This window comes from Ambystoma mexicanum, chromosome 11 (assembly GCF_040938575.1).
Source record: "Ambystoma mexicanum isolate Mex_15411 chromosome 11, UKY_AmexF1_1, whole genome shotgun sequence".
In the NCBI taxonomy this organism is placed as follows: Eukaryota; Metazoa; Chordata; class Amphibia; order Caudata; family Ambystomatidae; genus Ambystoma; species Ambystoma mexicanum.
Window position 1 is genome coordinate 997,422,304 of NC_090934.1, and position 24,383 is coordinate 997,446,686.

The 24,383-nt window shown below is 45.4% G+C and overlaps 1 protein-coding gene across 1 annotated transcript in view; it reads left to right on the forward strand.

Annotated features, from left to right (window-relative positions):
- The window catches only part of RASGRF1 (Ras protein specific guanine nucleotide releasing factor 1), a 670,043-nt gene that overhangs the window by 377,252 nt on the left and 268,408 nt on the right, over nucleotides 1-24,383 (forward strand). Inside the window, exon 5 of the mRNA XM_069624182.1 lies at nucleotides 12,736-12,989. Coding sequence (XP_069480283.1) covers nucleotides 12,736-12,989 — 254 coding nt within the window. The remainder of the gene's footprint in view (nucleotides 1-12,735; nucleotides 12,990-24,383) is intronic.

The window sequence follows — 24,383 nt, forward strand, 5'->3', positions numbered from 1 at the left end:
GCTTATCTAGCATGTGACTAATGAGTTGCTAAGGGGAATGAGTTCCAAATTGTGCACAATTGATTAGTGTAGCTACCAGCTGCAATACACAAAGTTACTGAAAATAATGTCTTAGTGACATAATCATTATTTTTACTTTAGTATAGTGTTTCTTGCTAGATTCTTCCTGCTTATAAATTCTTTAAGAACGGATATTACCCAATGTAACTTACTGAAATCATCAACCTTGAGCGATGATTGGCTAAGTCGACCCTGCCACAGGTTTGAACTTGCGAAGTGCAGGCTGACCCCATGTCAAGGGAGTGCACTTAACAAGTGTGGTATACAACCATAAACATTAGATATGTACACTATGAAGGGAAAGAAAACACCCCTTCTGTAAAGTGTTCTTCAAAATTTCCAATTTGTGAACAATGTTACTGGCCCACTAGCATGCTTAAAAATGCACCACTTACAACTATATTTCCCAGGGGATTGCTTGGGGAAAGAGTTCCCAAATCCATCAGATATTTATTCTATTCCTAATCACTTGTCTTAAATGTAACAGACCTTGAGTGCTTTAGAAAGCACTATTTTCCACTAGATTTCTTAGCTGGCTAATCCTCCCCTCACACAAAGCCTGGTTGAAATGATCCTTAAATTCTACCACATTATGTCCAGTGTTTCTCATCCTGTTCTCCTAAAAATGCACAATTTGCCCCTAAAGATCCTGACAATCCCTCTGGAGGGATTTGTGGGGCAGCAGAAAAATAACCCTTTACATGTTGGAGTAAATGGTACTGTTGAATCATGCTTAAAAAAACATTTGCTATTAAATCGCTTGAAAATGTCCTGGGAGAGAACTCCAAGCACTCAAATATTTTGTTACATCCTGCAATGTTTTTGAATAATTTTGCTGGCCTAGTGCCTAGAAATGCACTGTTTGCCACTTGATTTACTCAAGATTGTATTTCTATACCAATGTAATGCCAAATGATGTTAAAGGCCATTATGAAATGCCTGGCCTAGGCTTACACCTGGATGAGATTACTGTTAATTACTGATAATTAACAGTGCTATTAGCAGTATTGAGCTTAGCACTGTTATGATTTGCTCCAATCATTTTACCACAGACTGAATGCTGATAAATTACATCAAAGTACTGAAGTTACTCACCATTTTATCTGACACTCAAATGTTGTTCATTGCTAACAAAAAGTTGGGGACCCCTGCCCTAAGGTGTCTAGGCCCTGGCATAGTCCCCTGTGCCTAACCTAAGGATTCCAAGTGGCCCAGTAGAAAAAGTAACACAGACTTGTGATTCTGTAAATACTCGACTGTGCAGGAGAAATATGGAATCCTGGCAACAGTCTGGGAAAACGGGACCTTAATTGGCAGATTCAATCCATATTCCCATCCACATTATTGGCTGAGTGTCCTTCCTTGGATGCAAATGGAGCTTTATTTTGTTAAGTGGTGCCTGGTACATAGCCTATGGACAAGGGTCAAGGATATGTAGGCTTCCGAGATGTCTGAGCGGAAACCGTGATAGTTGCCGATCCTTCATAGTTCTCGATCACTCTCATGGAGCACTCACAGAATTAAGCAATATAACCCAAGCAGGGGGGCATTACCGTTTAGGTAATGGTACCAGGGCATAAGTTAGACGACCAAGCGAAGCAAGTGTTTTAAGGTTAGAACCCGGGGCATTACCTGACCGGTAATGCAACCCTGCTTGGGTTTTATTGCTGTTAGTACCCCGGCACACTGTTCCGGGTACTAATGGTGTTTTTTTCTCAAGTTGAGAAACTGCATGTTTACTGTTTCTCAACTTGAGAAATAAACTACAAAACAGGATGACCGCCATGGATCAGAAGAAGGGAACTACATGTAGTCCCTTCTCCTTTTCCATGTTGGCCATTTCCAGGAAGGAGATGCGCCGGGAGCACCAGGTATGGTGGAGTGCAAGATAAGTGGGGAGCAGGTTTGTGGTGTGGATATTCGGGTTGGGGATGAGGGAAAGAGGGGTTGGCTGCGTGGGGGCACACTTACCTGATTCCCAGCGAGGGACGATGGCAGCCTCCAGCTACGAGGAGGCTTGGAAAGGGTGTTTTACTGTGTGGTAAAGCCCCCATTCTGAGCCTCCTAATGGGCTGGGAGGCCACCAAACCCCCTCGCCAGGTAATAATCTGATGGAATAAAGTGAATTCTTCAAGTACAATTTAGTCGAGTAATATTTATTCCAAGCATTCTATTATAACAATCAATTGTCATGGTTGTCATTTTCTTGACATAACATTTTACTGGAGTTTAACTTTAAATTAAACAAAAAATAAGTTTCAAAATTGTGAAAACGTTTCAAAAGAAACCTGATATTTACAGAAAAATGTCTAAGCATGTTTTAATTATTACGGTACTTCAGGCCAGGGTACACTAAAATTCCTAAAATGAATTGTATAAAATGGGTATTATTTATTTTGAATGTTCAATAGAAAGCAAGCTGTCGTTACAATTATTAAAACGTGGGGCCTCAATGTTGGCAGTGGCTTGCTTTAAGAATTTCAGTCTAAATTGGTTTTGGAGGACATGATGGATGGCACAGTCTCAAGTAAGATCTTTTTTTAAATTGTAAACAAAGTAATGTATTTCTAACTTCAAGGAAGGAGTTTTATTTTTAGGGATTTTAAAACGTGGAAGGAGGATGGGAGTAATTAAGGGATTGGGGGAAGGGGTTCACATAAAGGCCCTCAACTGACAGACTAGTTTTCCCATTTGCATGTGCCAAGTGCATACGGAAGTGTAAAAAATTACCACAATTTCTGCAAAGGTAAATAAAAAAAAACAGATTGCATACATGGCTTTGTGCAGGAAGCTTTTCTGTGGGCCGTGGGTGTTGCAAGGGGGTGTTAATAGCACATCTCAGAGTATCCCTCATTCACAAAGGATGCGTTCTGAAATACGCCCCTACATCTGGACAGTCCTGCCATGGGCCAGACTCAGTGGAATGTTGCAGTGCAGAAAGGGTTCTTTTCACAGCACTACTTACATTGAAATGCTCGATATAGAAACGCTCATGCACAGCATGAGGCCCGAGTCCATTCTTTTTTGCATTTTACCTTTGAAAATGAGAAACATTTCCTGGAAATGAAAGGCCCTTGAATATCCCTATCTGAAATATGCAAACTGTATCAACGTGGTTGGGAGGGTGACCCCCGGCCGCTGGTGATCAATGTGTGTCTAGTTGTCACGATATACAATGAGGGGCCTTCTGCACGTTGGTGGCCTCTGTGAACCAGGGAACCTGCGTGCGGACACTGCTGGTTGCTTAATGTGACTACAGGTCGGCAAGCCATTTAGGACTCAAGCCTGGCTGATGCCAAATGTTATGTAATTTGGCATTTGTATAGCACCTACTGCCATTGGTATGGCCTTGAAACGCTTTGAGGTTGAACGTCCTTTGGAAGACTGTGGTATGAGTTGTGAAGTGGTGAGAGGAGAGGTGAAATACATGTGTGTATTTATAGCCTAATCGAAGGTAGGTAGGAACTGGGTAGGTCCCTAACAGCAGTCCATATTATCAGGTGTAAGGGCGGGTGCTATGTCAAATTGACAGAGTCAAACTATGTGAACAGCTCGACCGAATTTTGTGTCAGATTCAGCTGTATGCTATGGGTGGTGGCACTGGGGCCGAGGATGATGTATGTTTAGGGTGGGGTATAGTCAAAATAGTGTGTATGTCAAATGTGTGGCAGAAGGATGTAACAGAGGTGAGATGCAATGTAATATAACCTTGCTTGGGACACTCTGATAAGCAGAACACAGGTGTTACAATATTGAAAACACTAGCGAGATTCACAGTGGCAGAATTGCTGATCGGAAAACACGGGGAAGCATTATGCAAGTGTGACAAAAAAATACAACAGTGGAAGAAAATGCAAGGGTGGCAAGATACAGCAGTGGAGAGCACCACAGCGGCAAACCTACCTTCGGAACACTCCTGGAAGACAATGCAAGTGTGGCAAGATACAGCAGTGGAGAGCACCACAGCGACAAACCTACCTTCGGAACACTCCTGGAAGAAAATGCAAGTGTGGCAAGATACAGCAGTGGAGAGCACAACAGCGGCAAACCTACCTTCGGATCACTCCTGGAAGAAAATGCAAGTGTGGCAAGATACAGCAGTGGAGAGCACCACAGCGGCAAACCTACCTTCGGAACACTCCTGGAAGAAAATGCAAGTCTGGCAAAATACAGCAGTGGAGAGCATCACAGCGGCAAACCTACCTTCGGAACACTCCTGGAAGAAAATGCAAGTGTGGCAAGATACAGCAGTGGAGAGCACCACAGCGGCAAACCTACCTTCGGAACACTCCTGGAAGAAAATGCAAGTCTGGCAAAATACAGCAGTGGAGAGCATCACAGCGGCAAACCTACCTTCGGAACACTCCTGGAAGAAAATGCAAGTCTGGCAAAATACAACAGTGGAGAGCATCACAGCGGCAAACCTACCTTCGGAACACTCCTGGAAGAAAATGCAAGGGTGGCAAGATACAGCAGTGGAGAGCACCACAGCGGCAAACCTACCTTCGGAACACTCCTGGAAGAAAATGCAAGTGTGGCAAGATACAGCAGTGGAGAGCACCACAGCGGCAAACCTACCTTCGGAACACTCCTGGAAGAAAATGCAAGGGTGGCAAGATACAGCAGTGGAGAACACCACAGCGACAAACCTACCTTCGGAACACTCCTGGAAGAAAATGCAAGGGTGGCAAGATACAGCAGTGGAGAGCACCACAGCGGCAAACCTACCTTCGGAACACTCCTGGAAGAAAATGCAAGGGTGGCAAGATACAGCAGTGGAGAGCACCACAGCGGCAAACCTACCTTCGGAACACTCCTGGAAGAAAATGCAAGTGTGGCAAGATACAGCAGTGGAGAGCACCACAGCGACAAACCTACCTTCGGAACACTCCTGGAAGAAAATGCAAGTGTGGCAAGATACAGCAGTGGAGAGCATAACAGCGGCAAACCTACCTTTGGATCACTCCTGGAAGAAAATGCAAGGATGGCAAGATAGAGACAGTGGAGAGATTCGGAGTAACATGCCTACATCTGGAACACTCCGAGAGGCAAAACGCGAATGTGGCAAAATACAGCAGTGTAGAGCATCACAGCGGCAAACCTACCTTCGGAACACTCCTGGAAGAAAATGCAAGGGTGGCAAGATACAGCAGTGGAGAGCCCCACAGCGGCAAACCTACCTTCGGAACACTCCTGGAAGAAAATGCAAGGGTGGCAAGATACAGCAGTGGAGAGCACCACAGCGGCAAACTTACCTTCGGAACACTCCTGGAAGAAAATGCAAGTGTGGCAAGATACAGCAGTGGAGAGCACCACGGCGGCAAACCTACTTTCGGAACACCCCTGGAAGAAAATGCAAGTATGTCAAGATACAGCAGTGGAGAGCACCACAGCGGCAAACCTACCTTCGGAACACTCCTGGAAGAAAATGCAAGTGTGGCAAAATACAACAGTGGAGAGCATCACAGCGGCAAACCTATCTTCGGAACACTCCTGGAAGAAAATGCAAGTGTGGCAAAATACAGACAGTGGCACAATATGGAGTAGCACGCCTACATCTGGAACACTCTAAGAGGCAAAACGCAAGGTTGGTAAAATTATAAACATTAGTGATATTCACAGTGGCAGAAATGCAAATAGGAGTGCCCTGGGAGGCACTAGGCAGTAGTGGCAAAATGCACCAGTAAAAACCCGAACAGGGGACACTCAGGGACCCACCTTGCATTCTTTCAGCTCTAGCCCCCTGTGAAATCAAGAGCCAAACACAATCCGAGCCACAAGAGCCAAACACGAGCCGAGCCAGACAATAAGTGTGCCGTCCTTGCCCGGAGTGGGATTTGGGAGGAAGCCAAAAGACACAGGCGGGGGGTGGGGGGATTTTAAGAAAGTACAGAAGGACTGCAGGGGGTATGGAATGCAAAGCAAGAAGAGAGAAAAACAAGGAGGGAGAATAGATACGAGAAAAAGCATATGAGCATAGAATGAGAGGGAAATGAGAACATTGAGGAGGATGCGCGCATTCTTTGGAGAGGGAGATGTGCAATAGGCTAGTGTACAGTACTTTTCCTCTGTGCGAGTCCATTTGTCTCCAGTCGGCCCCCGGGGTCACTGGTACTCCTAGCAACGATCATCCATTTAGGTAACGGCACATGCAGTGTGTGTGGAGCCCACCAACAGCAATATTTCAGCAGTGCCTGAAAACATATGATGGCAAGCATGCATGGAACAAGTATGTGGCTTACATGGGTAACACCCTCATGTTGAATAGAGTGCAGCAAACCCTGTTTTCTCAGGAGATAATGAACAATCTAATCTTGCCATGAAAGAAAGATTTAAAATATCTTTGCCTGGAAAGGCCTGTAGCAGAGCCCAATACATTCACACAATTCATATCAGCACAACCTAACGGAAACACGTCCCTGGAGTGTGATCTGTACATGCACTTTTCTGCCTAACACAGGCTGCCTTTTTTGCAGTGCATGCACTCTAATATCCCGTTCTTTTCGCCTTTGCATGAAGTAGGCAGAGAAACCTGTCTGCGAAGCTAGAAAATGTGCACAATCGCTACCATCGACCACCACTCACTCAAAGAAACTACAGGGTCAGTCTCGAAGGCATTTCTGCACATGTAAGAATGTTGGAATAGCTCAAAGAGTTAAGCACTTTCCTTACAAATCTGTAACCCATCGACACAGGTTCAAATCGCGGCCAAGTTACTCAGCCGTTTATCCTTCTGAGGTTGTTGAAATGAGTACCGTTCAACTGTGGGTAAAAGCACTGATACCTTCAGCGCTTACAAGTAGGATAAATCCAGCATGAAGCGCTATGTAAAAAAGTGATATTATTCTATCACCCAAATCCCTTGCAACCCATGTGACTGCTGTATGGGTCTCTGTAAATGGATGCCACTGTTTAGTTTTACTCTAAGGATTATTACAAAGTAGCGTGTTTTAATATGTATTATAGTGATGATGGTGACCACAGCATATTTGATTAGGTCTCCTCTATAGTTTATTATACACCAGGCCTCCTAATGTACACACTTTTTTTCCCCAATGGCTCAGCTCTCGCAGGTTTCTACATGAGCGACAAAGTCCTAATGCGGATTCTCTGACCATAGCCCTCAGGATATCCATCTTTTGTGCGCCTTGATGCCTCTGGGCTAAGTGCACGTTTCAAATGTCAAATAAATAAATAAATACACTTGTATGGTCCGATGAGGAGTGCTGATATATTTTTACATAAATTAACACTTCAATCACCCCTTTCTTGCTCAGACGCTTCAAAATATGAATTCAGCCCTTCGGCTACGCCTGGGAACATTTAGATTTAAATTGCACTGTGATTTGGCCGGTGAGTGAGTGGTTTCATAGACCTGAGTGGATAAAATCTGAGCTAATTGTGGAGAGGTGTTAGTCACCACTCCTCCCGGCCAAGAGCCTTATTACGGGTTTGGTGGTATCTGGGTGGCAAATCCACCCAGATACCACCAAACTGAATTACTGTTAGCCGCTTGGTCCGGTGGCATTACTGCTGGATTACAAGTGGCGGTGTAAGTCCCCATTGTTTATGTCCGTAGGACTCAATGGGGCTTTTTTGGTGAAATTACCGTGGCGGTAATTCTGCTGCTGTAATTCTGCCCATGTTGTTGATTTTTCAGCGGAGAGTTGGAAGATTTACCTCCAGCATGATGCTGGAGGTAAATCCTCCACAAAAGGGGCCATACTCGTAGTACGGTGGAGCGGGAACATTGGCAATATTTCCATTACCACCAATGTTTTACCGCTACGCCTTACTTGTAATGAGGCCCTATTACAATAGACATAGTGTCCAAAAGCAACAGCCTCAAACAATATTACAAATATGCACCAAATGCAGAATTCCACTAAATGTCAGGTGTTTTGTCACAAAACATTTAGAAAATTCAGAAAATTGCATCTGCCCAGCAAACTTGCAATGTGACCGAAATCTCTAGTCCTACCTTGTGACGAATCAACTTCCGGGGCACCAGTGGTCCAGGGATAAATATTGGTTTCTAAACCATCAACCAGCTCCACACCTCTAGTACACCAGAAGGGATCCGAACAGATTGGAAACACAAGTCAATTATAAACCTCCATGTCCAATGTTGGTAATGTGGACAGAACTACAGGCTTACCTCTGCGAGGTCGTGGATCATTGAATAGTTGCAACACAGCGAAAATACAATTATTACCCAATGATAAAAGGGATGTCCAGTCAAGGTTGTATAAAAATAATATCTACTTTATTATTATTACAACAGACAGTTCTAGCACACTGCAAAATACAACCCTCCCTGTAAAGGAACACAGAGGACAGACAGTTACACAAAGGAAAGGGATGCACTCTGGATACTGACAGGAGGGTAGTCGGTAAAGTAATGAGTTTTAACTGTTCAAGGTTATTTGGTTTCTGCACCAAGGGAGCAAAGGGTCGTAAATGTCCCTAGGGGCATTCGGAGAAGGACCAGGGAGACAGAACCACAATGTACCTGGTGCTTGAGATGTTCTTGATGCTCGACAGTGTTGACTCGGTTCCAGGACGCTTTGCAGCTCCTGCGACAGAGTTCAAGACAGGAGTCAGCTGCGGGTATCAGGCGGCAGGCAGTTCGGTAAGCAGGCTAGACGGATGGCTGCAGGCTTGCCTACACAGCGGCTCGGGGTCAAGAATCATTGTCTCTGTGCTGGTTGGCGGATCTGGAACGTTGGTCAAGGCGTCTCAGATGGCTTTTGTGACTGCAGCATGACAACAGTCAGTGGTGCAGCCGGTTGCGGTTCGAGGGCTTGACTGCCTTGAATATTTACTTAAAAGATGGACGTTGGTTGATGCTTGTGTGGCACTCCTCCCAGCTTCTTCGCAGGGCTTGTGGCGTCCTTTCAAAGCAGATGGCCCAAAGCTGAGGAGAGTGTTTGCAGGCAACGGCCTTGTCCTTTGTTCAGAGACTCTCTGGCATTTCCCACCTAGAAAGATTGTTGGCAGTGCCTAGCAGGGTATGCTGTGTGCTGGCTGGGTATGGGTTCTGAAGCTGCTGAACGGGTGCTCTGAGTTTGGTATCTCCCTCTGTACCCTGGGAGATGTTTAGGGGAGGGATCTTGCTTCCCTCTTGGATATCCTGGCCTTTCTTCACTGGTGGAAGCTGTAAGGTAGACTGTAACTTCAGCCAGGGCCGAATGCTGAATTCTTCTTTCCTGCTTCTGGTGAAGCCTTCAGATGATCTGCTAAGTGAGGGGCTCAGCCCTCTTTTAAAGCCAAATGGGCCACAGTGATTGGTGCAGACTAAGCCTACTTTAAGGAACCGATCCAGGGTCTCCACCAACAATTTTTTGTTATGTGTGAGGTCAGGACCAAAGTGCTTTTCAACAGGAAAGGTAAGGGGTGACACCATGTACTCCTAAGTCCCACCCATCTTCCTGTCTGTTGTAGATCGAAGTGTCTCTCTAGTTAACTGAGCCCTCTGTTACTCTTGATCAAAGTGCAGGTCTCCCTTCAAGTTTGTGATGAGAGCAGACTTCCTTTCTCCCTTAAATCACACACTTATCCCTCTGAAAGGGGTCCACTCTGCAGGGGTTGCCTACGGTAAATAGTGGACCCAGACATGCCATTCACTGTCCTTCATACAGAGTGGTGGGAACTAGCTTCAAGTTGACACATTGCATATATCAAAGAGTTAGTTTTCCTGTTGATTGTTACTTTCTGTGATCAGGCCTATTCGCAGGCCTGCTTCAATTAGCTGCCATCAGTATGCGCCACCACCACACAGAATTTAGATAATAGAACAGGGCGGATCCATGGAGTCTTTGATATTTAATTAGGCTGGCCATGGGAGGAGGAAGGTGTTACCCTCCTCCTTTGGATGTTTTTGTGCACCCCTCGCTGTCACCTGTCAAATAAATGTGACAGGGAGGACTGTGCCTCTAGGCGGTGTCCCCCAGAGTACACTGGACGATGTGTTGGTTGTGCGGTGAGCATTAGAAAATGTGTACGGATTACCCCACACATTTTCGGAGGTTGATCTCCCATCATTCCATTTCCTAAAAAATTATCAAAAAAAGCCTAGGCAAGTGCACACTCCCCGTGCGGATGGTCGAATACCTCACATACCCGAAGCCTGGTACAGAGATTAACTCCGAAATTGTAATGTAAGATTCTCATGCAGCATAATTGGATTGAGAAGAATTGAACAAAGGTTACAAAAGGCCTCAAAAGGAGTGCATCGCAGCAAGAAAATCGAGAATCGAGACAGAGCAAAATAGGCCGTCATTGGATCATTGGATACAATTAAGGAGAGGAGAACAGAGGATCCTGTTCAGAAAGGTCAAGATAAGCTACAGACGTCAGAGAAGTGGTAGAATTAAATAAAATATACGAAAAGACACAAAGAAAAGCCGATTTCATGGTGTCCAGTCACGTGACAAAGGCAAGCTGGAAGAGTGAAACTTTCACACCTACGCATGGATCCCCAGCATGCCCATACTCCTTTTTCTCAGAGCACAGAGCAGACTCAAGGCCAAACTACAAAGCAGTAATTGACACATGACTATTGAGGTGATGACTGATTGTAGCAGAATTGGTGGAAAGCTGGGGTGCAGATGAGCTTCTCTGCACCTGGATGTTCTTTCTGCGTGCTGCTAGACGTAGGTGGAAATGTATGAGGGGGGTTGATGCCAACCCAATCATAGTGGACCATGTAATCTAGGGTCCTATAGTAAGTAGGGCCAATAGGACGTCGTACTTTTAGTGACGTTCATAGTGGCCATTTTGAAGGGAGGGCTTAGTTGCCCCACCTGACGTTGATTATCCAATCCGCTCTCCCTTTTATCGTATACAGATATAGTACCTATTTTAGCAAGTTATCTTCCTATAACCAATCACGTTGCATATTAGGTTTTTAAGGTTGCCACGTAGAATGACGTTAATACGTGCGCAGGTTGTACGTCAGCAACGACAAGTTTTTGCTATAAATATTGTGTTTTTTCTGAAAGGAAAGAGAGCGAGAAGATCGAGCGATTGCTGATGTTTGTTATACTCCCCATTTTATGAACTTGTCATTAAACAGAGTCACTTTGCCAAACTATTGAGTTGTCTTAATTATTTGATGCATGAGTATGAATCTGCATCCCCATCTATCTCGAGGGTACTGCTTCTCATCTTAAAGGGCTGTTTGGAGATCATCCAGTTCAGAGTCCTATGGGACTCGAATGCGAATGGGGAGTTACTTTTTCTGGCGCCTGGCTTCTGGGGCCGCTGGGGCTGTAATGCCCGGTAATTCCCCAAAGCCAGGTGCTGGAAAAAAACATAACTTTGGCAGCAGCCGTGCCCTTTTTACAGACACGGCTACTGCCGGGGTCGTAATGAGGCCCATAGAGTCGGCCACAGTGTTTCCTGCAAGCTGAGTTGTTAATCTGGTCAGGGAAGCATGTGAAATGACAGCGTAAACAAACATTGGCAATGACAACAGTTTGAGCTTCTGTGTAGGTATGGGAATGGCACTTCTAGGCACAGCCGTAGTGGTGTTAACTAGTCATTGATGGTAACAGGTGAACAATGGTGCAAGTACCTGGGCATCTAATATCAGTGCCTGACAAGTGCCTAATACTTATACAGACACCAAAACTGTTGACTTTGCTAATGCTTGTTTTTAACAGGACTTCAGTGAAAGATACGCAGTGTTAAATGAAGTGGCGGAAGGCAGACATTTCAGAAATATTATTACACCGATAGTCGGTTTACAACTCCAATTAAGTGATTAACACTCAGAAGACTGCTTTGAAAAAACACTGGCAGGCACTTTGAGTGCAACTTTAGATGGTAAGGCTTGAGTAAAGGAAGCTCAAAGAGTTCCAATGAGGAGGTGTTTTGGGTGGGGAGGGGCAAGAGCTTGATGGGAATGGCCATAGGGATTAGAATGGCCATGGGCAGTCAATGGGTGGGCAAATAACCAATCAACACCTTCAAGTTGTGTTTCCCTCCTCATATCTGTACTCCAATGAAATAGTTTCGGCTTATAGGTGGTGCAAGTGCCACCTAATAGCCAGAACTAAAAAGGGGAATTCGGACTGTTTAAAAGGCCTTCAAATAGAGAAGGGGAGTTTTGTTGATGTTGAAACAAACAGAAGTTATCATTGGACTAAAGTGCGTGTTTGAATTAACAAAAAAATGACAATTTATTTTTAAGATAAAAAGTCAAGTAAAATAGTCTTGGGTAAGAAACGCTGGCTTTAATGCCAGAGACCCTATTTGAGCTCAGGCGTGGGAGAATGAGGGCCAGAGTGAGCGGTTTAGGCGGGAGTAACGCATGAGAGTGCCCGAGATACAGTACAAAGGGATGCGCTTGAGATGTAGTGCCTTAAGGACAAGAACAAACAATCCTGCACCCTGGGTGTGCCAGGAAGGTGCTGAGCGGCCTCTGTACAGTCTGTGATGCTGGAACAGTCACCCGCAAACGTAGAACCGCTCCCCCTTAGTTACAGTCCAGCCTATGCCAGCAGGGTTGGCCCGGTAGCACCCTTTCCACTAACACCACTGTTTCCCATCCCTTCCTTGACTGATCGGTCTGTGCTGCTGACGGACTCGCCTCTGGCCCTGAGTCTCTACACACCTCTGTCTAGCCCACAATGCCCTGTTCTTACACTGTTGTTTCCCATGCCCCCTCAGGTCCAGAGCTTTCTGCGGGGCTGGCTGTGCAGACGGAAATGGAAGACGATCATTCAGGACTACATCCGCTCGCCACACGCCGACAGCATGCGCAAGCGCAACCAGGTGGTGTTCAGCATGCTGGAGGCGGAAGCCGAGTATGTGCAGCAGCTGCACATTCTGGTGAACAACTTCCTGCGGCCGCTGAGGATGGCGGCCAGCTCCAAGAAGCCGCCCATCACCCACGATGATGTCAGCAGCATCTTCCTGAACAGGTAGGCCTAAGAGCCGCGTGCATGGAACACAGCTCTGGGATGATTTTAGAAAACCAGCCGGCTCAAAAGTAGAAATGGGTCCTTAAGCCACACGCCCCAGTGTCTGCCCCACTCCCCCAAGTTATCAGTAGTGTTGGGAAACTGTTGCTTCGAAAAAGTGTGCTTCTTCTATGAACAATCATTGCTTTGCAACACTTATCAGCGAGTCTGAAGCAGAGCCAATGCTAGAACCACACAACACTTAGAGACACATGTGCCTACAAGTCAGAAGTTCAGCAATCATTTGGTAGCTATGCTACCATAACTCTGTTTCACAGTCCGTGTGCCTTATTACGAGGTAGGAGGTAGCTATGGCGCTATTAGCGCCATGGCTACCCCCTTACTGCATTCCGGGTCCGTGTTCCCGGAATGGGGACTTACCATGTCATTCCGACCTTCGTGGGACCGGTAAATCCCCATTCCGGGAACCATTCCCCATTCCCATTTGAGTCCCCATAGGGCTCAATGGGAAGGCGGCAATAACGGTATCGTGAATTACGGTACCGTTATTGACCCCGGTGTCCCTTTGCGGGTCCCGTCCTTAACGCCTGCTAAAAGCAGGCGTAAAGGACGGGACCCGCAAAGGGAACTCGTAGTAGGGCGCAAAGGGATTACCGGCACCGGTGTCATTACCGGTGCCCGGTATTCCTTTGTGCCCTACTTGTAATGAGGCCTCATGAGTACACTGATGACATCACAGATGGTGTCACCAGAGAAATCACTAATCATATCACATATTGCGTCATGGATGGCATCTCAGGAAACTAGAAACCATTGCTAACATCACTGATGACATCACTGATGACATCACATATGAGAACACTAATAGCATTAGATATAATATCACTCGATGATGGGATGCCAGCGGAATGTGAGAAATGAACAAGAATTTTAAAAAATCACTACAGCACCAAAATCAAATAGTGGGTAACATGCAATGGGTTGGTGGTCAGGCCCAGTGGTTTATTTAACCCCATAGTGGTGGGCTACCAACAAACCTGCCCAGTGCATGATCTTCGTTCATGCTCCAGGTCCCGCCACACACCCAGAATAACCAATGAGCCTGGCCTGTGGCCAGGTCAGTATCCACTTTACCCCACAGCAGGTCAGTAAGCCACTTGCCCCCTGGGGTTTTTGCCATGCAAACCCCTAGGCTACTCAAACTAACAACTGGGCCTGGCTGGCCACTTTACCCAATAACAGGTCTGCAGCTATGGCACATCCCTGTTAGCATGCACTAGACATACACACCTATGCCATATGTTTGTCAAATATCTTGAAATAGACCAGCAGACTTTTTTACTCTGATGGGATCTCTCCCGTAATATCCTTTGGGGTATCACCAGGGATGCTATCTGTGATGCCAGTGTGCTCGAGTTTCCGGTGATGTATTCTATGATGTAACAAGTGATGTCATATGTGAGGTCATCTGACTGGCATTGGTGATGTCAACAATGTGCACAGTTGGGCAGGGTTCAGGGTGAAGGTGGTGTAGCCTTGAACACTTCCCAAACTTTAAGAGTTTTGCTGCATTAAAGTGTAATTTTACTGTCACTCGAACAACATTTTTTTAGCTAAATGTCAAGAGCTTTTTTGCGCTAAACTGATTTAATTGAACAGCCTGTTAACTTAAGTTTCATCACTGAATGTCAAGGGTTTTTATTATACTATATCTCACACGACGTAAAGTACTGAAGTTATTTCTTTTCATATCATCATAGATATCATATTCATCATTAATACCCAGCAGGGGTGTGGGGGGGTGGTGGGGGGAGGTTGGCAGCCTCTCAGCCAATGAGGAGGCTCGGAACAGGGAGATTACCAGCGGTAATCCCCTGCTCGGAGCAGCCTCACGGCTGGATTCTGCCATTTTACCCCACCGGGGAATGAGGTAAGTGGTGTTCTACTTCCCCTTTACCCTCCCTCCTCCCCATCCACAGAATTCCCTCCACGCCTTCCATACCCACTTACCTTCATTGAAGTTCATTTTGGGAGCGAAAGCGCTGGGAATGCTTCTGTCCCCAGTGTGTCCGCTCCCAATCTGCGACAGGCCATCATGGAAAGGAAGAATGGACTACACGTAGTCCCTCCTCTCCTTTCCATGGCAGCCATTTTTGTGTCTACTTTTTTAATGGCCGGCAAGGAAAGAGAGAAGGGACTACATGTAGTCCCTTCTCCCATTTCCATGGTGGCCATTTTTTGTGTTGACTTTTTAAAATTGTTTTCAATGGCCACCATGGAAAGGAAAAACGGACTTCGTTTTCCCTCCCCCGGCGGCCATTTTTTTACATTTTATTTTTCTGTTCCGAAACTCCAGAGCATGGAGCTTTGTATACTTACATCTAGCCTAACTGTGTAATAATAATTGAGTGTACTGCTAAAGCTTGAATCAAAGAGGTCTTCATTACATTGTTAAACAGAAAGCCGTTGTACTTTCTAGGCACTTTATTTCCCCTTGCTGCGGTCTCCCTAAATCTAGGTGCCCCTTTTCTCTTCATGGTGCCCTTTAAATCTAGATACATTATCCAACCAGTTTGATTTTACGTGCATTTGCCCTGCTTTGTTCTTTTAAATCTAGGTGCATTTGCCCTGCTGTGTTCTTTTAAATCTAGGTGGATTTGCCTGTTGTGTTCTTTTAGATTTGGATGTATTTGCCCTGCTGTATTCTTTTGAATCTAGGTGCATTTCCTTGCTGTGTTCTTTTAAATCTGGATGGACTCCACTCAGAACACTCGATTCATAGGTTCACTGGATGTAGAAATGAAAAGTTCCTGGCTGAATTGGGTATAAGTCATGGTATGCGCTTAGATGGATTTTGGGGATAGGAATGGTGATGCAGGGATGGTTCTAGGAGCCAGAATCACAACACACTTAAACGGATGCGTAGAGGATGGGAAATATATCATAGGTCATAGGTGAGAACCTAACAATACTGGCAAGGACATGCCATAGGGCTGGGACAAGACATGTGGGTGGCCTGGCACGGCATCGAAATAACACGTGGTTCTATTTGGAGCATTACACCTAGAACCTTTCGGCCCAGCCATGATGCTCCAAGTTACTTGCTAGCAACCCACTTCGAACTTATAACTGCTCAGGTTAGCCATTGAAACGCACACTGATTACATGCAGGTATCCATCAACATCACGCTTATCAGTCTACTCGGTTAGCTTCTTCAGAACAAGGAAGACAAGTAGTAGATATGTCTATTTTATTTGCCTATTGCAATCAAAAAATCCCATAAGCATGGTCCTTTTGCATGGTAGCATTCTACCCGTACTAGAATAGGCTCTTGAACAACCAGCTATCGCCTTGGGAGACTTAGGGGTAGCTGGCCCTTGGTTCCAGAAAAATCTGACACATCGACATCGAAGTTAAATTCCACCTGAGTTTAAGGTATGTATAAACCCACCACTACTGTGAACATCTGCCACAGGCACAGCTCTCCATCCAGGCACTCTAGAATACAGCAAAGACTATGACAAATGCGGTCAAAACTGGTCGCATAACCTTCACACTGAAACCCCAGACTTGCCTCAACCGCTCTGCCATTAGCATACAGCGACAACCTATGACAAATTTGATCTAGCTGGGTATACATTGAGTCGCTTGCAATAGCGCTCTGTCACGACCACTCACAGCACCCGCCCACGTGCCTGACCTCTTGGGGTGCTCACTGGAGCCTAACCAGCCCTCCCAAATCCTAATTTTATCCAAAGGTAGACACGCATCTTAAAGTCCACTCTTAAAAGATTTTCCCATACCTGGATTTCGGTCCCCTTTGGTGTTTCACCAAAAAGCACATTGAGGCCATACAAATGGACACATGGCGCTATATAAATGACAACTACAATACAATGCAATACACAGGAGCGTGTTATCTGCGTAGAGGGAGATCAATTCCCTTTGCCCCTGCAGCGCTAATCCCTTATGGATATGTTGCCGCCTGATCCGAATGGCCAGGGGCTCTAATGCTATTGCGAACAACAAAGAAGACAGGGGGGCAGCCCTGCTTGGTGTGCCTGCCAAAGCTGAATTTTTCGGAGCAATGACATGATGTCAGAACCCTAGCGGAGGGGTCAGAGTATAGTAAACGAATGCACCCTAAGAGATGTCCCTTCAGCCCCATTCTTTCTAGCACTGCAAATAGGAAGTCCCCGACAGGGAGTCGAAGGACTTCTCTATATCCAAAAAGGGCACCAACGCATTGGCCTTCGGGTTGACCTGTCCATATGTATCAATGGGCATCATGGGCCTAATTCTAGGGGTAACAAGGGTGTTTGTCCTCCCCCCAACTTTTGTGGCACACCTTTTTGTCCCACTTATTTGGCAGGGAGCCCTTCCATTTAGATGCCCTCCAACAGTTTCAGAAAAGTTGCTCCACTGGTGGGGATACGTACCTTACCAGGCGGTTGGCAATGATCTTGGCAAAGATCTTTGTGTCAAGATTGAAAAGAGAGAATGGCCTATAGGAGCTGCATGATGTGGGATCCTTATGGGGCTTCAACAGTAGCGAGTTAAGCACTTCATTCCAGGACTCAGGGAACCTCCCAGCTTCCATAGCCTCCTGCCACAACTCAAACTAAAAAAGTGGCCAGTCTAGGACGGAGCTCCTTATAAAATTCTGCACTCAGGCCGTCCGCCCCAGGTGCCTTAGAGGAGGGGAGTTTAGAGATGGCCTTCAATATGTCATTGCTACTGATTGGTGAATTGAGTTCTTCAAGAGTGCCCCATCTCAGCCCTAGTATCGGAATCTCCTTCAGGTAGTCAGTCATCTCTTCCAAGGATTTCACCAGCTTAGCACTATGTGGATCCGAATAATAGTTGCTCAATGATGGCACTATCTCCTCTGCTTCTTCAATAATACCCCCGATGAGTCCCTCAATGCAGCATTCTCCGACCTCCCTCTGTCGCCCCTAATCAGCCAGGCCAATGCACGGCCCAGACAATCACCCTCCATGTATCTAGGCTCTTAAATTGATCCACTTTCGCCTTCAGGGGGGGAAAGTAGCGCTTTATCATTGGAGCAAGCCATAGAGTTTTCCAGGTCCTTAATTTCAAGGATGATGGATGGATGCAAGGATGATTGATGGATGCAAGCTCCCTGCTGATGATCTTCAGGACACGCTCAAGACCAATGGATATGCCTTGATATAGACTTTAAAAGCCTCCCAGATCGTGGCTTTACCTAGGACCAATGCCAGATGGTGTCCAGTCAAAGTTTCGAATACATAGTTTCGAAATGCAATACTTTCAAAACAAAAGGATCGAAAAAAAAATGTGAATGCTTTTTTTATGTCTTTTTTTTTTGGTTTTCGTATAGGAAAAATTTGTGTTTTTTCCCCCAAAAAACGGTAGTTTGGGGGTGGGACACCCCAGAAAAAAATAAAAAAATAAAACGTGCATTCGATTTTTTTTTTCCGATCCTTTTGTTTCGAAAGTATTGCATTTTGAAACTATGTATTCGAAACTTTGACTATAAACCACCCCAGATTGGTCTCTAAGAAGGATTCTATGGCCTTACCCATCTCATTTTTATAAGTCAGGTCTTGGAGCACTGATGCCTTAAATTGCCTGGGAGTATGTGGTTTGAGACCCGAGGCCAGGGAGAAAGACCACTTAAAAGGGGCATGGTCCAAATATGTTCTTGGAAGCAGCTCACATCCTTCTGTTTGGTTCACTAACACCAGTATGTCCTTGGAGACGTCCAGAATAGTATTAATGTCCCCCGCCCATATGATGTGGGAGCCCAAGTACTTAAAGCATGTATTTGAGTGGTCACCAAAGAACTGGGGATCATCAATATTAAATGCATATATATTAACCAACATAATCCTCATCCCAGCCCGCCTCCCCGAGACGATGACATAGCGTGCATTGGGATCCACCTCGCTACTGGATACCGTGAAGAGAAGAGACTTACAGATCAGTATGGTCAGTATGGTCACCCCGGGGGAACTGGAAGAATACGAGGTATACCACCGAAGCGGACTTCAGGTCTTTGCAAAGGACTTTCTCACTTTGATCACATTATTCAGACCCCTTACATTCTAACTAATTAAATTAATGTTTGAAAAATTATGGTGCATCTTGGAGTCCTTGGGCATCCCTACAGTGGTAGCCATGTTTCATAAGGCAACACAACTATTCCCTGCGTCGCCTCAGTGTATGTGAATTTGTTGGAGCACCTAACCCTGCCAACAGGGCAACCAAACTCACCACCCACCCCACTACCGCCAACCTCACTACTATCCCCCAATTTGTAGTGCAACTCCCCCCCACAAAACTACAACCATAACAATGGGCTACCGTGCTGTGGGACCAGAAAAGCCACCCCAAAGACCCTACTCCACTCTGGGAGGGGTATGTAGTGATGTGAACGAATGAAAAATAACTCATGGGATTTTAACAAACTGAAAACATCTAAAGAAAACAAAGAATTTTGAAAAACTGTATATATGTATTTGGGAATGGGAATAGTAGTTTTGGGGGTGAGGCAAAAGTATGAATAAAAAAAGTGGGGTGGGGGAACTCCCCCCAAAACAAAGAAATTAAATGAATTATGTTTTTGGGATGTTTTTGATTAGTTAAAAAGGTATTAGTTGTTTTTTGGATTCATTAAAATCACATGTTACTACTGGGAGGCCGCTGGGCCACAATATGCATATCTCACACATTGTTGACTGCTCGGTTTTATTCCTTGACAAATAAGAAAATATTTCAGGCATCCCTCCACCCATGCTCCTGGGCAGTCTGACCACTATTGAACAATTGTGCCAAGAGGCACATTAGGTAGACCCATTCCCATTCCTGCCCCCCAAGCTGGTCTTCCTCGGCAGCATGTCCAGAAAGGCTACCTTCAGTTTAGCGGGAAAGAGCATGGCATATTTTAGTCTCCTCTCATGCAACCTCTGTTTAGCTGAGGCAAACGTTTGCCGGGCTTTCTGCATGGCAAGCGTGACGTCTGGCTGGAAGGAGGCCCGGGTGCCTTGATAGTTCAGTTGTCCCAACTCATGCCCCCATCGAAGGATCGAATCCCTGTCTCTATATTTCAGTAAATTAACAATAACTGGCCTAGGATTTTGCCCAGGCTTTGGGGCAGGAGCCAAGGACGTGTGTACTTTCCACCAGAAACGGTGACAATAGCAGGGGGTCCTACAAAATTGCCCTAATCAAGCCATCAATGAAAACTTCCACATTAAGGTGGTGAGGCCCCTCAGGGAGGCAGCGGATATGGACATTATTTCTATGGGACCAAGCTTCTAGGTCCTCATTCTTGGCTTGAACGGTCTTCATTTCCCTTCACAGAGCTTGCATCTGATATCGAGTCTCCGCTCACATCTTTCAGGGAGCCTATCTGATTCTCTGCCTCTAAAATGGGACTACTTTCTTTCTCATTCTTTGTTGCATCTGCTCCATCTTGAAGACCAGGTTATCTGGCTTTCAATTTAGAGTCAAAGCCGGACTTTATCTGGGACAGTAGTAGTGCACAGTCCGACGAAGACACCCCCTCTGGGCTTGAGGGAGGTACTGCCGGCATGGTGTCCCTGGAGTCAAAGGCCAAGGAGAGGGAGGTCCCAAAACTTTCTGCCATCTGGTTATATGCATTTCTTTTAGTGAAGCTTAGTTTCGCCTGTTTCCTGCCACCCCTGGCTATGAACACGCAATCCAGGGGGGAGCAGGCCCCAGTGCCATTTCTCCCAAGGTCAAATCGCCAGTCCTCACCCCCTAAAATACTTTTTTGTGGCCCCTCCCCCTTTCTCTTTCCGTAACAGGGCTCTCACCAGGTTTACACGCCAAGAAGGCTGATGCGCTCTCCCAGCTTCCGGGGACACTCCAACACCGACTCCAGTTCCACCAGCCATCACTCAGGGAAGCAACCTCCTGTAGCTGTTCGACCTTACATCTCAGTTTTTGCCCAGCAGGGTTCCACGGTGCATGGAGAACCCGCCCCCCCTCCGCCTCCCACACAAGCCAGGCTAACTAGCCACCCTTCAGGGAGGCAGACACGCCTACAGAGTTTTGCAGGTGCAGGAGCTATCAGCTGTGCTGCACACCCCAGGATCATTGCTCTGCCACGGAAGGAGAAACAGCCCTCCACCCGGGAACCAGAATAACTAATTTCTGCACCAAGCTGCTGCATGGGGCACAGGACCCACCCAGTCTGCGCTGTCACCACCGCAGAGCTCTCTCAGAGCCTCACTGGTTCGGGTGTCATGCAAACCAGGTCTCACTTTTGAGCTCTGCTCCCATCCACTGTAGGCCCCTCTCCAAAGGCCGGTAAGTAGGCCCTCAATGCTCCCCAGTTGTGGCCCCTTGGATACCTCTTCCCTTTGCTGCAGGGGTCCACTACAGTGTTTCAGCTAGGCACTGGTAAGTGGCCGACCGGCCTCACTACCAGCGGAGATTCACTGTAAGGCCGCCATCTTGGGTGAAGGGTGCTACCACCCCCTGCACCCGCCTTCTAATATAAATATAACCATGTTATTATTCCCTTTGATGTAAATCAAATTCTCGTGAGAATGTCATCTTTTTTGCGAAAAGACATCTTTAATGGAAATAAGTAATATCCTTAGCCCACCATAGACTTTACCCTCGCAATTACTGCTGTTTCACCCTCTCCCCATCCTTCCTAAAGGCAAACATCTCCTTGAGCCCCTTCCAATATCATTTTTGGGCGCATTGTCATGAGAATGCCTTGCATCGATAAAAAATAAATGGAAAATTTTCATTCTTGAAAAGCCTCAGTTGCTGCAGTGCCCCTAAAGAGATATATAAAAGATCTTATTACCATAGATCCCCCGTTCAGTGCCAGTTAAAAAAAATACTGAATTGATTTCCTCCAAACCAACGGTGATCTGATCTCTCAGTTCAAAATTGCAATCCAAGCAGAGAGGCAGAGGAAGCTTTTCAGTTTTGCTTTTCCCTGTTTATTTAGCTTTGTTTTCTTCTAATTGTACAGTCTTCAAGAAATAACATCAGGATGACTATCATTTGGGACCTTCGTCCATCTTCCTTCACAGAGGTCACCTTTTTATCATGCCAGTTTTAGAAGGCTAGTCTGCCAATACATGTGATCCGAGTTAATCCTCTTAATAATCACCAAAGAAGAGGAATGCGGGGATAAAACAGGGTAGAAAGGGAGTGTGAGGGAGCCCCAGGGGCCGACATCGTGGGCTATTTGAAAAAGAAAAACAGAGGTAGAATGGACATTAGTAAAAATGGCAGTTATGTTAGTGGCACACAAACACAGACCACCGAGGGTTAATAATCACACGTTTTTACATATACCTCCATTATGGATTCTGCCCACTTCTAAGAACTGTAACAATATCTGTCTGCCCTGGTAGGTGGTAGCTCTTTGGCCATTGCTTGGGTTGCAAAATTGCAGGAGAAGGCCCCAACAACAGAACAGTAGAAACACAAATGCTAACATCTAGTACTATTTTAGTCACCAGCAGTCACTTATTAAAGCTATGCAACAGTAGCTAATTTTTCTGGGGTGACATTATGGGCTGGGAGTGATATGATGATTGGCTACTGCTGAAAGGGATGAAGTCGATGTCTTCTTCTGTGTTCACCCTGGTCGTGTGACAGGTGTAGCGTCATATTGCATCACAAAGGTGTGGTATACAAGTTGGCCGCATCCTTTCCAATGGTGAGACGCTGACATTCTTTGTCCTATATGAATGCATTCTGCACATTGGATTTCTGGTGGCCAGGAAGTTGGTGGCGTGGCTGCCACATGCTGACTTTTTGCAGGATCTAATCTGTCAGGTTGTATTTGAAAGACCCTGTACGTAGGTGAATGACTTGGTTTGTCTTTCACTTCCATCTATGTAAGCACTGTCCTCCTCCTCCTTGGTATCATTGGTTTCCAGAATCCTGTGTGGCATCCTGGCCTTGTATGTACCCTTTAATATACCTTGCTGTTCTTTCATCATCATCATCATACTTATTTTTAGATTTTCTCAGTAGCTGCGGTGGTCGTGGAGATCATGAACTTCCTGTATCCTGCGACTCTACGGTGTGTTTGCTTCTCCCGGTGTGCCATGAGTATATTCCATTTCCAACTTCTCTCTCTTCGGTTTTTAACCTCAGAGACAGTGAGCTGGGTCTCCACCTTCTACTCCTCCTCCAAATGCAATACTTAGGCATGTACTACTTTATCTTGCACACCAAAGTGAAGTGTGGCAGAAGGTGCTGCTTCTGAATACATAATTATTGCCTTCAATTTACCGTGCTCACTTCTACCATCCATGATGCACTCAGCAATTGGTGTGGCTGATAAAAAATGACCTTGATATTAATGCCTATACCTCCCTCATGTTTGGATGCTCCGGACAGGTTGACACTCTAAAATGGTTGCTTCTCCCAAACCATAAGAAATTGGCACATGTGTTGAACACCCCGTTACAGCCACTGAATATAATCTTGAGCCCCAAACAATTGAATGAATTATTCTTCAGAACTAGTTTTTGACCCGTCATCCACAAAAGTTGGCATGCTCAGTTACAGCCACTGGATGCGACCAAAAAATGCAGAGATTTTTTTCTTTGCAAATACAGTCGTATTTTTTCTAGCCACGGATCTTATCACATCTGTCATAATATATTGTCTCACTAAGTTACATCAGTTAATGTGATCTGTTGCCTCCAAACACTACTAGTATTTTACCTAGTCAGCATAAAATATTGCCACGCCCAGTCACAACCACTGAATGTAATCTGCTCTCTCCAAACAATTATGAGAATTTATTATTTAGTTTTGCCAATTACAAGAGGTCAGCACACTCATTTGCAGCCACTGAATGTGATCTTCTGCCCCCAAACGATTGTACACATTTTCTCTTCACAACTCTTATTTTATACTGTAACAAATCTAAGCACCTATTATTTTGTCTTGTCTGCCACACAATGTTGGCATACTACATTAGAGCCACTCTATGAAATCTCCTGCCTCCGAACAATTAAAATATTTGATCTCTACAAAAAGTATTTTGTCTTATTTATCGCAAAATGTAGCCACATACGGTTATAACTTCTATATGTAAGTTCAAGCATCCAAATAATACTAAGAAATTCTTTTCAACTAGTGTTTTGTATCATCAGTCGCAAAACGTTATCACACTCGGTTACAACCATCCAATGTAATATCCTGGCTCCAAACATGCTAATATTCTTTCTTTGCAATTAGTATTTTTTCAGGGCTGTCACAAAAAGGTTTACAGTTACAGCTACTGAATGCAATCTTTTGCCTCCAAAATAGTCTAAGAATGTTTCTTTGCAAATAGTATTTCAACTCATTCATCACGAAATACTGGCAAAAACAGTTAAAGCCACTGAGTTCAATCT